Source organism: Phytophthora ramorum (genome assembly GCF_020800215.1).
Source record: "Phytophthora ramorum isolate Pr-102 chromosome Unknown Phyram_PR-102_s0018, whole genome shotgun sequence".
Lineage (NCBI taxonomy): Eukaryota > Oomycota > Peronosporomycetes > Peronosporales > Peronosporaceae > Phytophthora > Phytophthora ramorum.
The window spans coordinates 588775-601068 of NW_027150664.1; the positions used below are offsets into that span (position 1 = coordinate 588775).

General features: G+C 50.2%; 3 protein-coding genes across 3 annotated transcripts; 2 read left to right on the top strand and 1 right to left on the bottom strand.

Annotated features, from left to right (window-relative positions):
• Positions 1 to 3666: 3666 nt before the first annotated feature.
• Positions 3667 to 6333, top strand: KRP23_13579 (Serine-protein kinase ATM; the record flags this gene model as incomplete). Its single annotated transcript, XM_067884307.1, has 1 exon — positions 3667 to 6333. One exon carries the CDS (start codon positions 3667 to 3669, stop codon positions 6331 to 6333), a length of 2667 nt encoding a protein of 888 aa, XP_067738337.1.
• Positions 6334 to 8850: 2517 nt separating this feature from the next.
• On the bottom strand, positions 8851 to 10389 carry KRP23_13580 (Sodium-dependent phosphate transport protein 2B; the record flags this gene model as incomplete). The annotated part of the gene is made up of 1 exon (XM_067884308.1): positions 8851 to 10389. One exon carries the CDS (start codon positions 10387 to 10389, stop codon positions 8851 to 8853), a length of 1539 nt encoding a protein of 512 aa, XP_067738338.1.
• Positions 10390 to 11681: 1292 nt separating this feature from the next.
• KRP23_13581 (uncharacterized protein) lies at positions 11682 to 12182 on the top strand (the record flags this gene model as incomplete). Its single annotated transcript, XM_067884309.1, has 2 exons — positions 11682 to 11721; positions 11788 to 12182. The coding sequence occupies 2 exons, from the start codon at positions 11682 to 11684 to the stop codon at positions 12180 to 12182; spliced, it is 435 nt and encodes a 144-aa protein (XP_067738339.1).
• Between the last annotated feature and the right edge of the window lie 112 nt (positions 12183 to 12294).

Below are 12294 nucleotides of genomic sequence, written 5' to 3' on the forward strand. Positions count from 1 at the left end.
GTTGAGTTGGCATCGATGACGGTATCTCTGTATAGTGCCGGAACATCGTCATTGATTTCAAAGTGGTTGAAAGCGATTGCAGCTTTTTACGGATATGCTAACGTGTCGAATTTGCTGGACGATCATTTTTGCGGTCTGTGGCACGGATTCATAGCTGCCAGTCATCGACTCTTGATACAGGATGATGACCACACTCTAGGGTGGATGAAAAGTGACCCTATGGCGCCTTTACCCGATGGTTCAACTTTGCTGGAGCAATTTCCGTTGCCAGCTCTTCTTGGCGAAGAGCTTGATTCAAGCGCTCGGAAAGAACACTTCATGAAGAAGCTAGACATGATTCTTCCTATCGGTGTGCTTCACAGCTTCATTTCTGGAGATAATTCTGGGGTGAAAGGAGGCCGGTTTGACCTCGTTGATGAGCTTGTATCTTGGTTTTCATTTGGCGACCAAGGCAACCCGATCCAGCCTCTGTATGCTGAATCACATATTAGTGAGCAGCTGACAACGGATCTGTTTGCTTTTTCATTTATCTTGTTGGCGTTCCCTGATCCAGCGTTGAAACAACTTGCAAATCAAATGCTTGAAATTGCCGAGGAACGAGCTCAAATGGTTACCCTGTCTTTATCCCATCTTGGGCATATCGCAAGCAAGATGGCTCGGTTCACAGTATGGAGTATTGTTCAGGGAGACGATAATGAACAGCTTACCCAAAGTGAATTGTGGAAAGATGCTCTGAAAGCCATGAAAGTGAAATACTCAGAGTTTGATTGGGAACTCATCAACCTGGCAGATTTACTAAGCGAATTTTATGTGTGCTTGCTGCGGACTGAACTATTCGATCCGAGAGCTGTGAGAGCAGTGGAGTGCTTCAAGATTTTTGCCATTGAGATTCGTGATGCCGTGGCAGAAAACTCTGTTCTGCAACAGTTATTACTTTCTATTTGCTTCCAGTCAATTAAGCGCCTGGCCATCAGGAATCGACGAAGAATCGGAAATATTCTGACGCTTCTTGTCCGTGAGATGTGTGAGTGTTTCATGAAAAAAGCGGAAATGTTCGGGAAATATCTTAGCTTTATTGTGCAAGAAATCAGTGATATCTTGTCAAAGTGCAAGGTGGAATCTCAACGAGAATCACATGCCATAAGTTTGAGCGCCGATGATCAAGCAGAACTGGAGTGGGTGATTTTTGCGGTGTGTAATGACCTTGGTAGCGGTCTTGGGAAGTATGCTCTCGATATCGACATGGTTCCAAACGGTATATCAACGAGCCTTGATAAACTCAACGCTCTTATAATCGGGAGCCGAAAGATCGTTTCGTCCGAGGCAAGCCAATCTGAAGAAGAGCACAATGTAAACTCGTCATCTCATACAAGTGTGAGTCGAGGCAACCAAGCCAAACAGCAGATCCAGATGTTTATCCAAAGAGAGTGCTCACGTGGAGCCAGGTTTTACAATCCGCTGCCCTTTGGCGGGTCGCTGAGAGTGAACAAAAGCGTGAGCAAGAAGGACGAAACTCAAGATGCAGCTCAAATTTCTACGGGATCTTTCTCAGATGTGCGTTTATCTGCTGTAACCACAAGTATTGATACTGTACGAGATTCGAGTCAATCGACGAAGAAGCTCTACGGAAAACTTGCCCACACACTCCTATATTTGAGCTCCTCGGGTACATTCGGTAGCCACGAAAACAATGAGGACAAAGATATGGCCAGTCTCGCAGATGCTTTGGGTGAGCTTGGTGCAGTGGATGCTAGCGAATACGAGTTGAACCCAGCTGAACAAGACGGGGAGTTGTCGCGTTTGTATCGAAGACATTTTCACCGTGGTGCGCTGCGAGAAATTAAGACCTCGTTCGTCCTTGTGATGCATGAGAGTGTACTGATATACTTGAGCTCAATACTTTTCGAAGGGGGAAGAAGTGGAACCATTGATCCGTCAGTTCTTGAGGAGACGCTGAAAACGTTAAAACATGTGCTTAGCCTCGATGAGGGCATAACTGCTTTAGACCGTTGCAAAGATGGAGAGCTCAAGTCGTTTTTGAACCCCTTTGAGAGTTCATCGCCGTCTAATTGGGCTTCGGCTTCTCCAGGGAACAGTGCAAGTTGGGAGCGCCAGCCAAAGCTTACACTTCGGCGTTTAACAGAACTGTGGGCATCTGCAGAGAAACTAGGTTTCAAGTCGTGGGTCTGTTCCCTGACATCGTGTCTGACTAGAGAGTCTCCAGACCCTGTGTTGAAGGCATGCTCTGCGCTAGTTGCCATGCGAACAGACATGGCCGTTTTTCTCTTTCCTTACGCGCTGGAAAGCATCTTAAGACAGCCTGAGGATCAAAAGAAGACGGACGATAAAACAAAGGCAGAGGAGAAGTCCAGCGATGCTAATGAGTACTCGCGGATCGCAAAAGTGGTTAACCAAGGTGTCACATTTGTCTTGGGTGGAGCAACTAGTAACCAGCCGAATAACTTGGCTGTAGCATTGACGCAACGATCGGAAGGCCCGGAAGTGAACAGCTCTCAGCCCCTTCAAGTTGTCCAACTAGTCATTCACAGCATCAATTTTCTTCGAGAAACGCAGAAAGCTCGATTTGTGGAAACAAATGGAAGGGATCAGCAAAAACCATCCTCAGCTAAAGGAAAAGGCCCTAACAAATCGCCCACTGGCCTACCACACGTTTCATCACGTTTGTCACGGGTAAATGAGCTGGCGTATGGTTGCATGGTCGATGCGGATCTTCTCACCGTTGCTACGGCTGCTGTTCGCGTGAAAATGCCTTATTCAGCGATGCAATACGTGGAAATGTGGCTAGAAAAGCAGCACGGAGGCAAATTCACCTCCCTGTCCTCGCTAAACAATGATGAAGTGGTAAATACTCTTCGTAATATTCTTGTTGATGCGTACAGCTTCGATAGCGACGACGATGGAATTTATGGTGTTAACGATGGGCGAACACTGAAGTCGCAGTTGGTAAAGTACAATCGCGAGGGTCAGTACGCGAAGGCACTCCCGCTTTATGACGTTTCGCTTCAATTCTCGGGCTCAGCAGTACATCGCTGTGGTGATATGATGAGCAATAATTCGCTGCAGCTGGTAGAGGGAGTGCTTACATCTTTGCGATCGCTTGGATACAATCATTTACGGGAGGGCTATCTGGAGTCCTTACAACGTACCGACTCAGGATCTGGATCTACTTTTGCCTCAACACAAGCTACGGAACACAAGTACGAACTTGCCTGGAAGAGCATGCAATGGGAAGCTGTGCTACCAGGTCTTTCAAGGTCAGAAAAAGGGTTGGACAACCAGAAATCTTGCAATAAGGAATGGATCACGAGCAGATTCTCGCACCAGAAAATGCTCTTTCAAGGACTACGAGCAATAGCTCATGGGGACTTCGCGCATTTGCAGAATGTCACATCAAAAGCGAAGGAACATATTCTACGGTCGATACAATTGAGCTTGCACTCCTTTGAAAGCACGAAAGAGTCGTACTCCGCGCTGGTTCACTTACAGGCACTTCGAGAAATTGAGCAACTGGCATATCATATTAAGAAGTCGACTGTGGTTGCGGAAACGAGTATCTTTCCGGCAGCTATCCGGACAGGGTTTAACACACATTTTTCGTCGCTAGATGACGCGATAGGTGTCCCTCGGATACAGTCGTTGACTGCGATGCCTTTGCTGGAAAAATGGCAACATCGACATGGTCAAATCAAGAATGATTTCGATAAAGCTGAAAGCCTGTTAGCTCTCGAAGAGATTCTCCTGCAATTGGCCCAACCATCGGATGATTCGCAGGTGCTGATGAAGCTATATCTTGATCTCGCCTCGCTCAGTCGCAAGGCTGGACGCATAGCAGTGGCGTATCGAGCGTTGCTAAAACTTGAGGAACTCGAGAAGAGTGGTTCGTTAGGCGTATATGAGAAAATGCAGTGGAAAATGCAGAAGGCCAAGCTCCTATGGAGACAGCAGGAGTCTCGTAGTGCGATCTGGACTGGGAAGAAAGTGTGTTCTGAGTTGGCCGCCCACTTACAGGATTCATCGTTATCTCCGGCTGGAGTGACGTCGTTGCAATTGCTACGTGTCAAAGTGCTGACGATCACCGGTAAGTGGATTGCATCTCAGCGTTCTGAAAGTTCCCAAGTAATTCTAGAGGAGTACTTCCAGAAAGCTACTGAGATCATGAGTTCGATGGATGCTGAAGCAGTCTCGGAGCGAGCAGGGGACACACCGAAAGCACATTTTGCGCTTGCCGAATTTATGGCTGCCATGTACCAGCAGGTGAGTACTCGCGTAACATCGCGGGAGTGGTTAGCAGGCAAGATGGTGGTGCAGGCGCGTCATGAAGAGCTCCAAGAGCTCCACTCGATGAAGAAAGACATGCAAAACGATAATCGAGCTCACATACACGCCCTGAACAAAGAGGTTGTTCATGATATAAACGAACGCTCAAAAGTGGAAGCATCTGTGGATCAATTTCTAATGGGGGCTCTATACAGCTACGGCAAGGGGCTATCACTTTCACCTGAAGCTGAACTTGACATGGTATTTCGTGTGCTTTCACTTTGGTTCAACAATCAACACAAGTCCGACATCAACCGAGTCGTCATCGAAGAGGTGATCGACGCCGTGCCATCCTACAAATTCGTGCCCTTGTCATACCAGATCATTTCACGCATCAGCAGCTCCACTGATACTGGAACATTTCAAACTGCCCTACGTAAGTTGGTGATGAAGTTGGGTGTGCAACATCCACATCATACGCTCGTGCAACTTATCGCACTGAAGAATAGTGGGGATGTCGAAGGCAAAGGCGCGCTGCAGTTTCGAACGAATGTTGGTGATGCAAAGGCGGAGGGTGCCAAAGCGTACTTGGCAGAGTTGCAGAAAACGGACCAGCGCGAACTACTTGAATCATTAGACAGCATGGCTAGTGCGTATGTCCAATTGGCGCTGTTCGACACCAGTGAGTACCATACCCAGAAGAAAAAGATCCCATTGTCAAAGGTGACCATCTTCGGTCTAAGCTCTGGAAAATCTGGGACTATTAGCTTTGATCAGTGTCTTCGAGCTCGCGCGCGGCGAGGGGACCCCGTTGAAATGCCGGCGGTACTTACATCTCACATTCCACCGCAAGCTGATATGAACTACTCGAACGTGGTACGGATGTATTCATTTGAGCCACTATTCTCTATTACGGACAGCGGTATTCATCGACCAAAGATCATTTACTGCTACGGCTCGGATGGCGAGCGGTACAAACAGCTGGTAAAGGGCCAAGATGATACTCGGCAAGATCTTGTGATCGAGCAAGTATTTGACACGATGAATCAGTTCTTGATGGAAGAGAAGGCAACTCGTAAGCGCAAACTGCGACTCCGCACATACCGAGTTATCCCACTATCGCCTATTGCTGGTGTGCTGGAGTGGGTGGAGAACACGATACCTTGGGGGTCATATCTGGTAAGTCGAATGTCTAAACGATTGTCGGCACACGAGCGATATCACCCACAGGAATGGAAGCACGCAGAGTGCCGTCAATATCTGAAGAATGCACCGGAAAAGCTTCCAGCGTTCTTGGAGATTCAGTCGAATTTCACTCCTGTATTCCACCATTTCTTTTTGGAGAAGTTTCCGGATGCGGCTGTATGGTATCACCGTCGATTGGCTTATGTGCAGAGTACAGCTGTAACTTCTATCGTCGGCTACATTCTGGGTATTGGCGACCGGCATTCACAGAATATTTTGATCCATGAAGAGACGGGGGAGCTCGTACACATCGACTTTGGCGTCGTTTTTGACCAGGGCATGGCGCTGTACACACCAGAAACTGTTCCTTTCCGACTTACGCGAGACATGGTGGATGGTATGGGCATTTCCGGTGTAGACGGGGTCTTCTCACGCTGCTGTGAGGTCACACTCCAGTTATTGCGTAAAAAGAGCGCGTCGGTCGTCACTATTCTCGAGGTCTTTGTACATGACCCCTTGTATCGCTGGACGCTTTCACCGCTGAAGGCCCTGCGGATTCAAGAGGGAGGGCGAGATGGTACAAAATCTACTGTTGCCTCGCGCAGTTCTAGCCGCTCAAATAGTAGCGATGCTATCAGCAGAATTGGCAGTATGTTCGACACTCAACCTGTCGATGAGATGCACGCCGAGCCAGGAAGTACTGATGCTGCTGCTCGAGCTCTGATCCGAGTCAAGCAAAAACTTGAGGGCTACGAGGATCCGAACGGTAGCGCGCTAAGCATCGAAGGCCAGGTGAAGCAGCTCATGAGTGCAGCCCAAGATCCACACAATCTATGCAAGCTCTTTCCCGGGTGGGCCCCGTGGCTGTAGAAAATCTGAAAGAGACGAATCTGCATATGTGACTGGAGATCAGTGTCAGGTGGAACGCCATATCGTCGGTTTTGATACGATCTGGAGTCACTTCTGCTTGAATCAAACATTAAAATCATACTGGGTCCTAAAACGTGTGGTCGGTTAGAGAGCACAGTGTGTTCCTAGATGATACTCGCCGTCAATGTTCAAAGTGGTTGAATTCGTGCCTGCTTTCCAATAATTGCTGACTTGACTCCACATACTACAATGAAACCAAGACACTCGCTTAACCTGCAAGTACACGAAGATCGTGGGGGTTGGCACAAGAGCTACACTAGCCTGTGTACTGCTCACGAGGTGATGGAATACGGGATGTCTCCAATGAATGCAACAAGTGGAGACAGACTACTGGCAAGAAATAGCAGACCTCCTTGGTCGGAACGATACACACTAGTGGAATCCTGTTCTCCAATTTCAATGAATGCGGTGAAAGATTTCAATCAACGTTCAATACCAAATGGGATCGGTTGTATATGCGGAAACTATTACTGAACGTTGAATCTAGCATTGACGCCTGCTTGTGGAAGCAGGGTGAATGCACTCCATCTGATACTCAAGGGTTGGTGACCATGACTTCGTTATCTATCTGGTCTAATGCATGTACAGCCCGGCGGAAATCGCGATGTTGGAAAATGTAAGCATGGCTAAGAAGAAGATTAGGAACGGGTCGTTCTGATCGAAACTCTTAAAGTCGACACTATGCGCAGCTTCGAGTAGACACGCCAGGAAATCAACGATCACTTCGACGCTCATTTGGAGATATCCCAAGTACATCAGCTGCTGCTCTCGAGAAGTGGTCGTGCTCGCAGTTAAATTGCTCGCCTGATCTGAAGAGCTGGAAAGCAGAATACTAAACTCGTACTGCGGGTGGTTTCGATAAAAGAAGAGCATCACAAATGAACAGCCGATCGCGATATACTCCGCGTACATATCGGCGTATATCTCCCCGACGTGCAGCACTCGTATTTTCCGTCGACGTTCCACAGCATCTCTGCGTGCTTTGTATTCATCTGGCGTCTCACCTGTTGAGGTTAGTCGTGATCGAGTCGCGATAACACTTCGAGCCATATCAGTAAGCGATGCTCGAGCAACAGGAATTACGTGTGTTGTTTCGTCAGGACCGCCGAGCGTCAAGCCTAGCTGTGATTGGATCGATGGCAATCGATGTCGACTAGCCAAAACAGAAATGGGCTCTCGCGTTTGCCGTCGAACCATAACAGATTTTGTCGTGCGAACAGCGATTTCGAAGATGCCGATGAGCAGTGTCCCCACAGCGGAGATTTTTAAGTTAGCTTGTCGAAGCATTAAGATTCGAACCTGAGTATCAACGAGAATGGTGGGGGTTGATACGAGGGCGACCATTACTCGTCTGGACACTGGTCGACGCACTAAAATGAGAATGTGCTTTGCAAGCTCCTGTAGCATGAGCTTCAATACGATGCTCGCACTGGAAAACGCTAGCAGCCCCCACTGTCCAGTTGAATCGATGATTCGACTGACAGCGTGCACATACACAATGGATATCATCGTGAAGATCACCACCGGTAAATTTTGTCGATATACGTAAAGGAATCGCTTGCACGATGGTCTCCAGCGTCTGTTCGTGGGCTTGATGTGAGGCGATCGATATGAAGGTTTAACCGAAGCGACCGCGAGACCACGCACGGTCTCCGTTTGAAAAATCCGTCGAGCATACACGTCAACAATCACCATGCTGAAGAACCCCCAAAACGCCGCAATATACAGGAAGGGCTTGAGCTGGCGCCAACTGACAGGCATAAGAGAATGCAATCCAAAATCTCCGCCGACGGCACAAATTGCTCCCAGAACAAGAAATGGAGCCGTCGGTCTCAACAGTTTTTGTATACACTGCAGTAAACTCAGTCTTCGAGCTGGAGGCATGCTGGGACCTTCTATAGAAATACGGGTTGTTGTGTTCAATACGAATCGTTCCCGTGGCAACTTGGCAGAAATGATAATTACCATGCACGCAGAAAACACACCATACCACCATGCCATGTTGGCAGCATTGAACGAAGCAATGGATTGCTCCCTTGGAGGAAGTCCCGACAAAACATTCCCCACCGTAAAGAAATAACCAAATATCCATCCTACGCCGACGAAGAGCGAGGAATTGCGTAGTACGCGGATGAGTGAACTGAAAGCAAGTCGAACTGGACCAGCACCCTTTGAGACTGCTATCGGCACGATGAGAGGAAGCGAGCGGATGGTGGAAGACACTACGCTGGTTCGAGGATACATGGCATACTCCTTCACGACAGCGGAGGAGCCCATCGAGCATTGAAGAGCAGAACGCTGGCAGAAAAATGAACTGAGTCAGCTCGAAATAGCTGTGAGCAGGACTGGAAAACGCAACCATTATTAACGAGAAGTGGAAACAGTAAATGCTATTTAGCAAAAAAATGTGAACGAAGTGCTTGGTAGACTGCAGATCCCCCGACAAGGACTGCGGGCTTACGCGGCATCTTCACCGACAAACGACTTCTTTTCTTCGGCTTCGGCGGCCTTACGCTCCTCACGCGCAACACGCTTCCGCTCCAAGAAAGCGTACCAGAGTTCCTTGCCCCCCTTCTTCTTGTACCAGAAGAGCAGACCACAGAAGACCACCACGACGATGCTGGCGATGAGCCATCCGAACACTTGGGCCACCGTACTGTCGGCTGTGCACATGTAGACGAGTCCCAAGAGGATGCCCGGGATCACGAGGAACAGGAAGATGAGGAACAGCGCAGCCGTCCACGCCCACGACGCACTGAAGAACGCTAGCGAGCGTGCCCAGCTCAGGATCGGACGACGCGTGATCGGGATCGGGTAGAACAAGAAGATGCCGAAGACGTTGAACCAGAAGTGAACGAGTGCGATGGCCACCGAATCCGCCTTACCCGTCACCAAAGATGCCAGAAGAGCTGTACCAGTCGTGCCCAGGTTGGCTCCGATCACCAGAGGGTAGACTTGTTCGAGGGTGATAACACCCAAGCCGGCCATGGGGGTCAAGGTAGATGTCACGACTGTCGACGAGTGAACGGCAAAGGTGATCATGGTGCCCACGAAGATATTGACGTATCCGTTGTAGTTGAGAAGATTGGAGATGAGCGTCTTGGTGGGGCCCAGGAACACCTTTGCCAGCATCTTGACCAGAGTCACCAACGCACAGACAAGAATGACGAAGCCCAGCACAATGACGATCGCTCCGATGCTGCCGTCACTTAGGCTGGAGCCTTCGAAGGCGCCGCTCTTGACGAACGACGTGCCCGGCGTGCACTCCAAGTCGCCAGTTGCAACTTCGTAGATGGAACTCTTGTCGACCACGATGAGCTTCTGCGTCAACGGGTTCACGATCGCGTCCACGGGGCTGTTGAAGGCGCCACCGTTGGTCTTGGCGTTCGACATCTCGATCGACATCTTCTCGAGCGGGTGGAAGATCACTTCGATCGGGAAGAGCACGATCACCGACCAAATGTTGTACATGTCGTGCACGGTAGCTGCCGCCATAGCACGCTGGAAGCGCGTGGAGTCTCCAACCTGGCCGAAGGCCACCATGATGCACGTCACACAGGTGCCGATGTTGGCCCCCATGACGACGTAGACACCTTGACGGACAGTCATACCCCCGGCACCGACGAGGGCAACAGTGATGGACGTCACCGTTCCCGAGCTGTGCAGCAGGGCGGTCGCGATGGTGCCGATCATGAGCCCGGCAACGGGGTTGTTGGCAAAGTCGAAGGCTCCTTTAGCGTCACAGCCCAGTGCGAGAGTGAAGCCGTCGCCGATGAACTTGACGGCGACCATGAAGAAGTAGAGGGCAGCCAGGGATGCGACGGTGTAGAAGATGCCCCAGAGGATCTTCTCCTGGAGCGTCTTCTTCTTGTACGTCTCCTCCTCTTCCTCCTCTTCCGGGTCTTCTTTGAGATCGTACTTGAACGCGGGCTCGTCGTTCCCAGTCGGAGTGAGCACCACTGGATGCTCCGACAGAGCTGTAGTCTGGGTCGTCATCGCTGGCTTCGGAGGGGTTCGGCTTGAGCTGCAGAAGGCGAATTCGAAAGTGAAGTGCTCTGGGACCAGACTCGGGACAAGGCGCCTTGGAGTCCTGAAGGCTGGATACCGCGGTAAGGCGTTAGTCGATGCAGATTAATGAGTGATTAACGAAAGGCTTTCGTGGGGATGGGAAGCGTTGACCTGCAGGCTGACCAGATTCGAGACGTACCGTTGCAGATGATAAAGCGGTTGGAAAAGCACGCGAAGGAATCTGCACCGTGATGTGTCGGCGAACACGTGACCTGAGGGGAAGTGTACAGCTCCTCAGTCGTCCTGCCAGTGCGTTCAAATGGAGCATGTGTCAGTGCTTTAAGTGGCCGCCTTCAGTGCGTTGGAGGACATCATCGGAGGCTAGGTAGTTGGTACTGAGGGCTCCAAGGCTTCGCTTCTTCATGGCTGCTGGACACTACTGAAGCTGATGTCGTCGCTAGTTTCGCGCTCTCTTCACAGAAGAACCCTCATCTTTGGTGCAAGTCTCCGCCTCTCTTAGCAAGATTCATCAGTCGAGACTATCACAAGGCGACTGCATTACCGCGCGGCGTGAATCAAACGTGAAGGTTGCATATGATGGGCAGGCCGACATTCAACACACTCGGGTGCACACTTTCGCAGGCGCGTTAGCGAGCTCCTATGTGCTGGTGAAAGTACTTGTTGCTGAAAAGCGTCTTGCCTTGCACGTGCATGACTTTTACGCTAGTGACGAATGGGATATCTTGATGGTTGGCATTGAAACCGCTAGAAGATGAGGCACACAGCGAAGGTGATGATTAACGCAGCCACATTCGTTGCGTAACGAGCTCTTTCCGACACTGCGTGATCCTCAATTGGCAGTCGATGCCACAACCTCATCGAAAGCTACAAGCTGTTGACAGCCCCATTGGAATTCAGCTTCGTTCGCAATCCATGAGGCGCGCCACAACTCAACTCTGCTGAGCTCGAGCTCTGACTGTTTCAGTTGCGCGAAAGAGCCCATGTGGAGGTGATCGAGCGAGGCTACCTAAAGCAAACGTATGACGTGGAGTCAAATGCGACTGATCCTTCTGTTGTCCAATGCCCAAGAGGAGCAATGGTGCAGGCAGCCAATCATGTCGAGCTTCCAGAGATACCGGTAGTGTGTAAGTGAGCAAGAAAATTTGTTCCAGTGGATCTCCGGCCCCGGAGGTCGCTATCCCTTCCACATCATTTTCTCGTTCTACAACTTTCTCCGAGTGGTCTCAGCCATGTTCGCTACAGATTTCAGTATCCTTCTCATGGCGAGCCTTATTCCTGCTTCTTCGTCAAGTGCCTCTGGTTCGACGGTCAACGACGTCGTGCTTTGTAGTTCGACTGCTGGTTCTGGCAGCGGATCCAACTAAGTTGGTGACGAGACCGGCGCAACTTACGAAGGAACCGTGGGCGGAGTCGAGGCTGGCGACTACCCGATTTCAACGAAGGCGATTGTCTACGACGAGGGTGCGAACGGTGACTACACCATCGTGTTCCCCGACTCGGCTATCAACTTCGCCACCAACGACGATGGCTCAAGCAGCAGTAGTCTGTGCAGCTCGGGTGGTGGCTTTGAGGCGTATTACCCGATCTCGTTCTCAGGTCCGCCCAGCAACTCGCCTAGTGGAAGTGTCGACTCGACCGTCGGCGACTTCAGTGGATCGGCTACGACTGGCGTAGTAGGGAGCGATAGCAGCTCGGAGATTCAGGCCTCTGTTCCGACGGAATGCTGGTACGTTGGTATCAACTGCTCCACCGAGCAGTAGGCTAGACGACTATAAGACAGTCAATGTGTACCATTCATTTTTCAAAACATCTAGTCGGTGCTGTGCTACCGAAAGGTACTGAATCTACCGTTCAGTCGTCGTGGAGGCATTT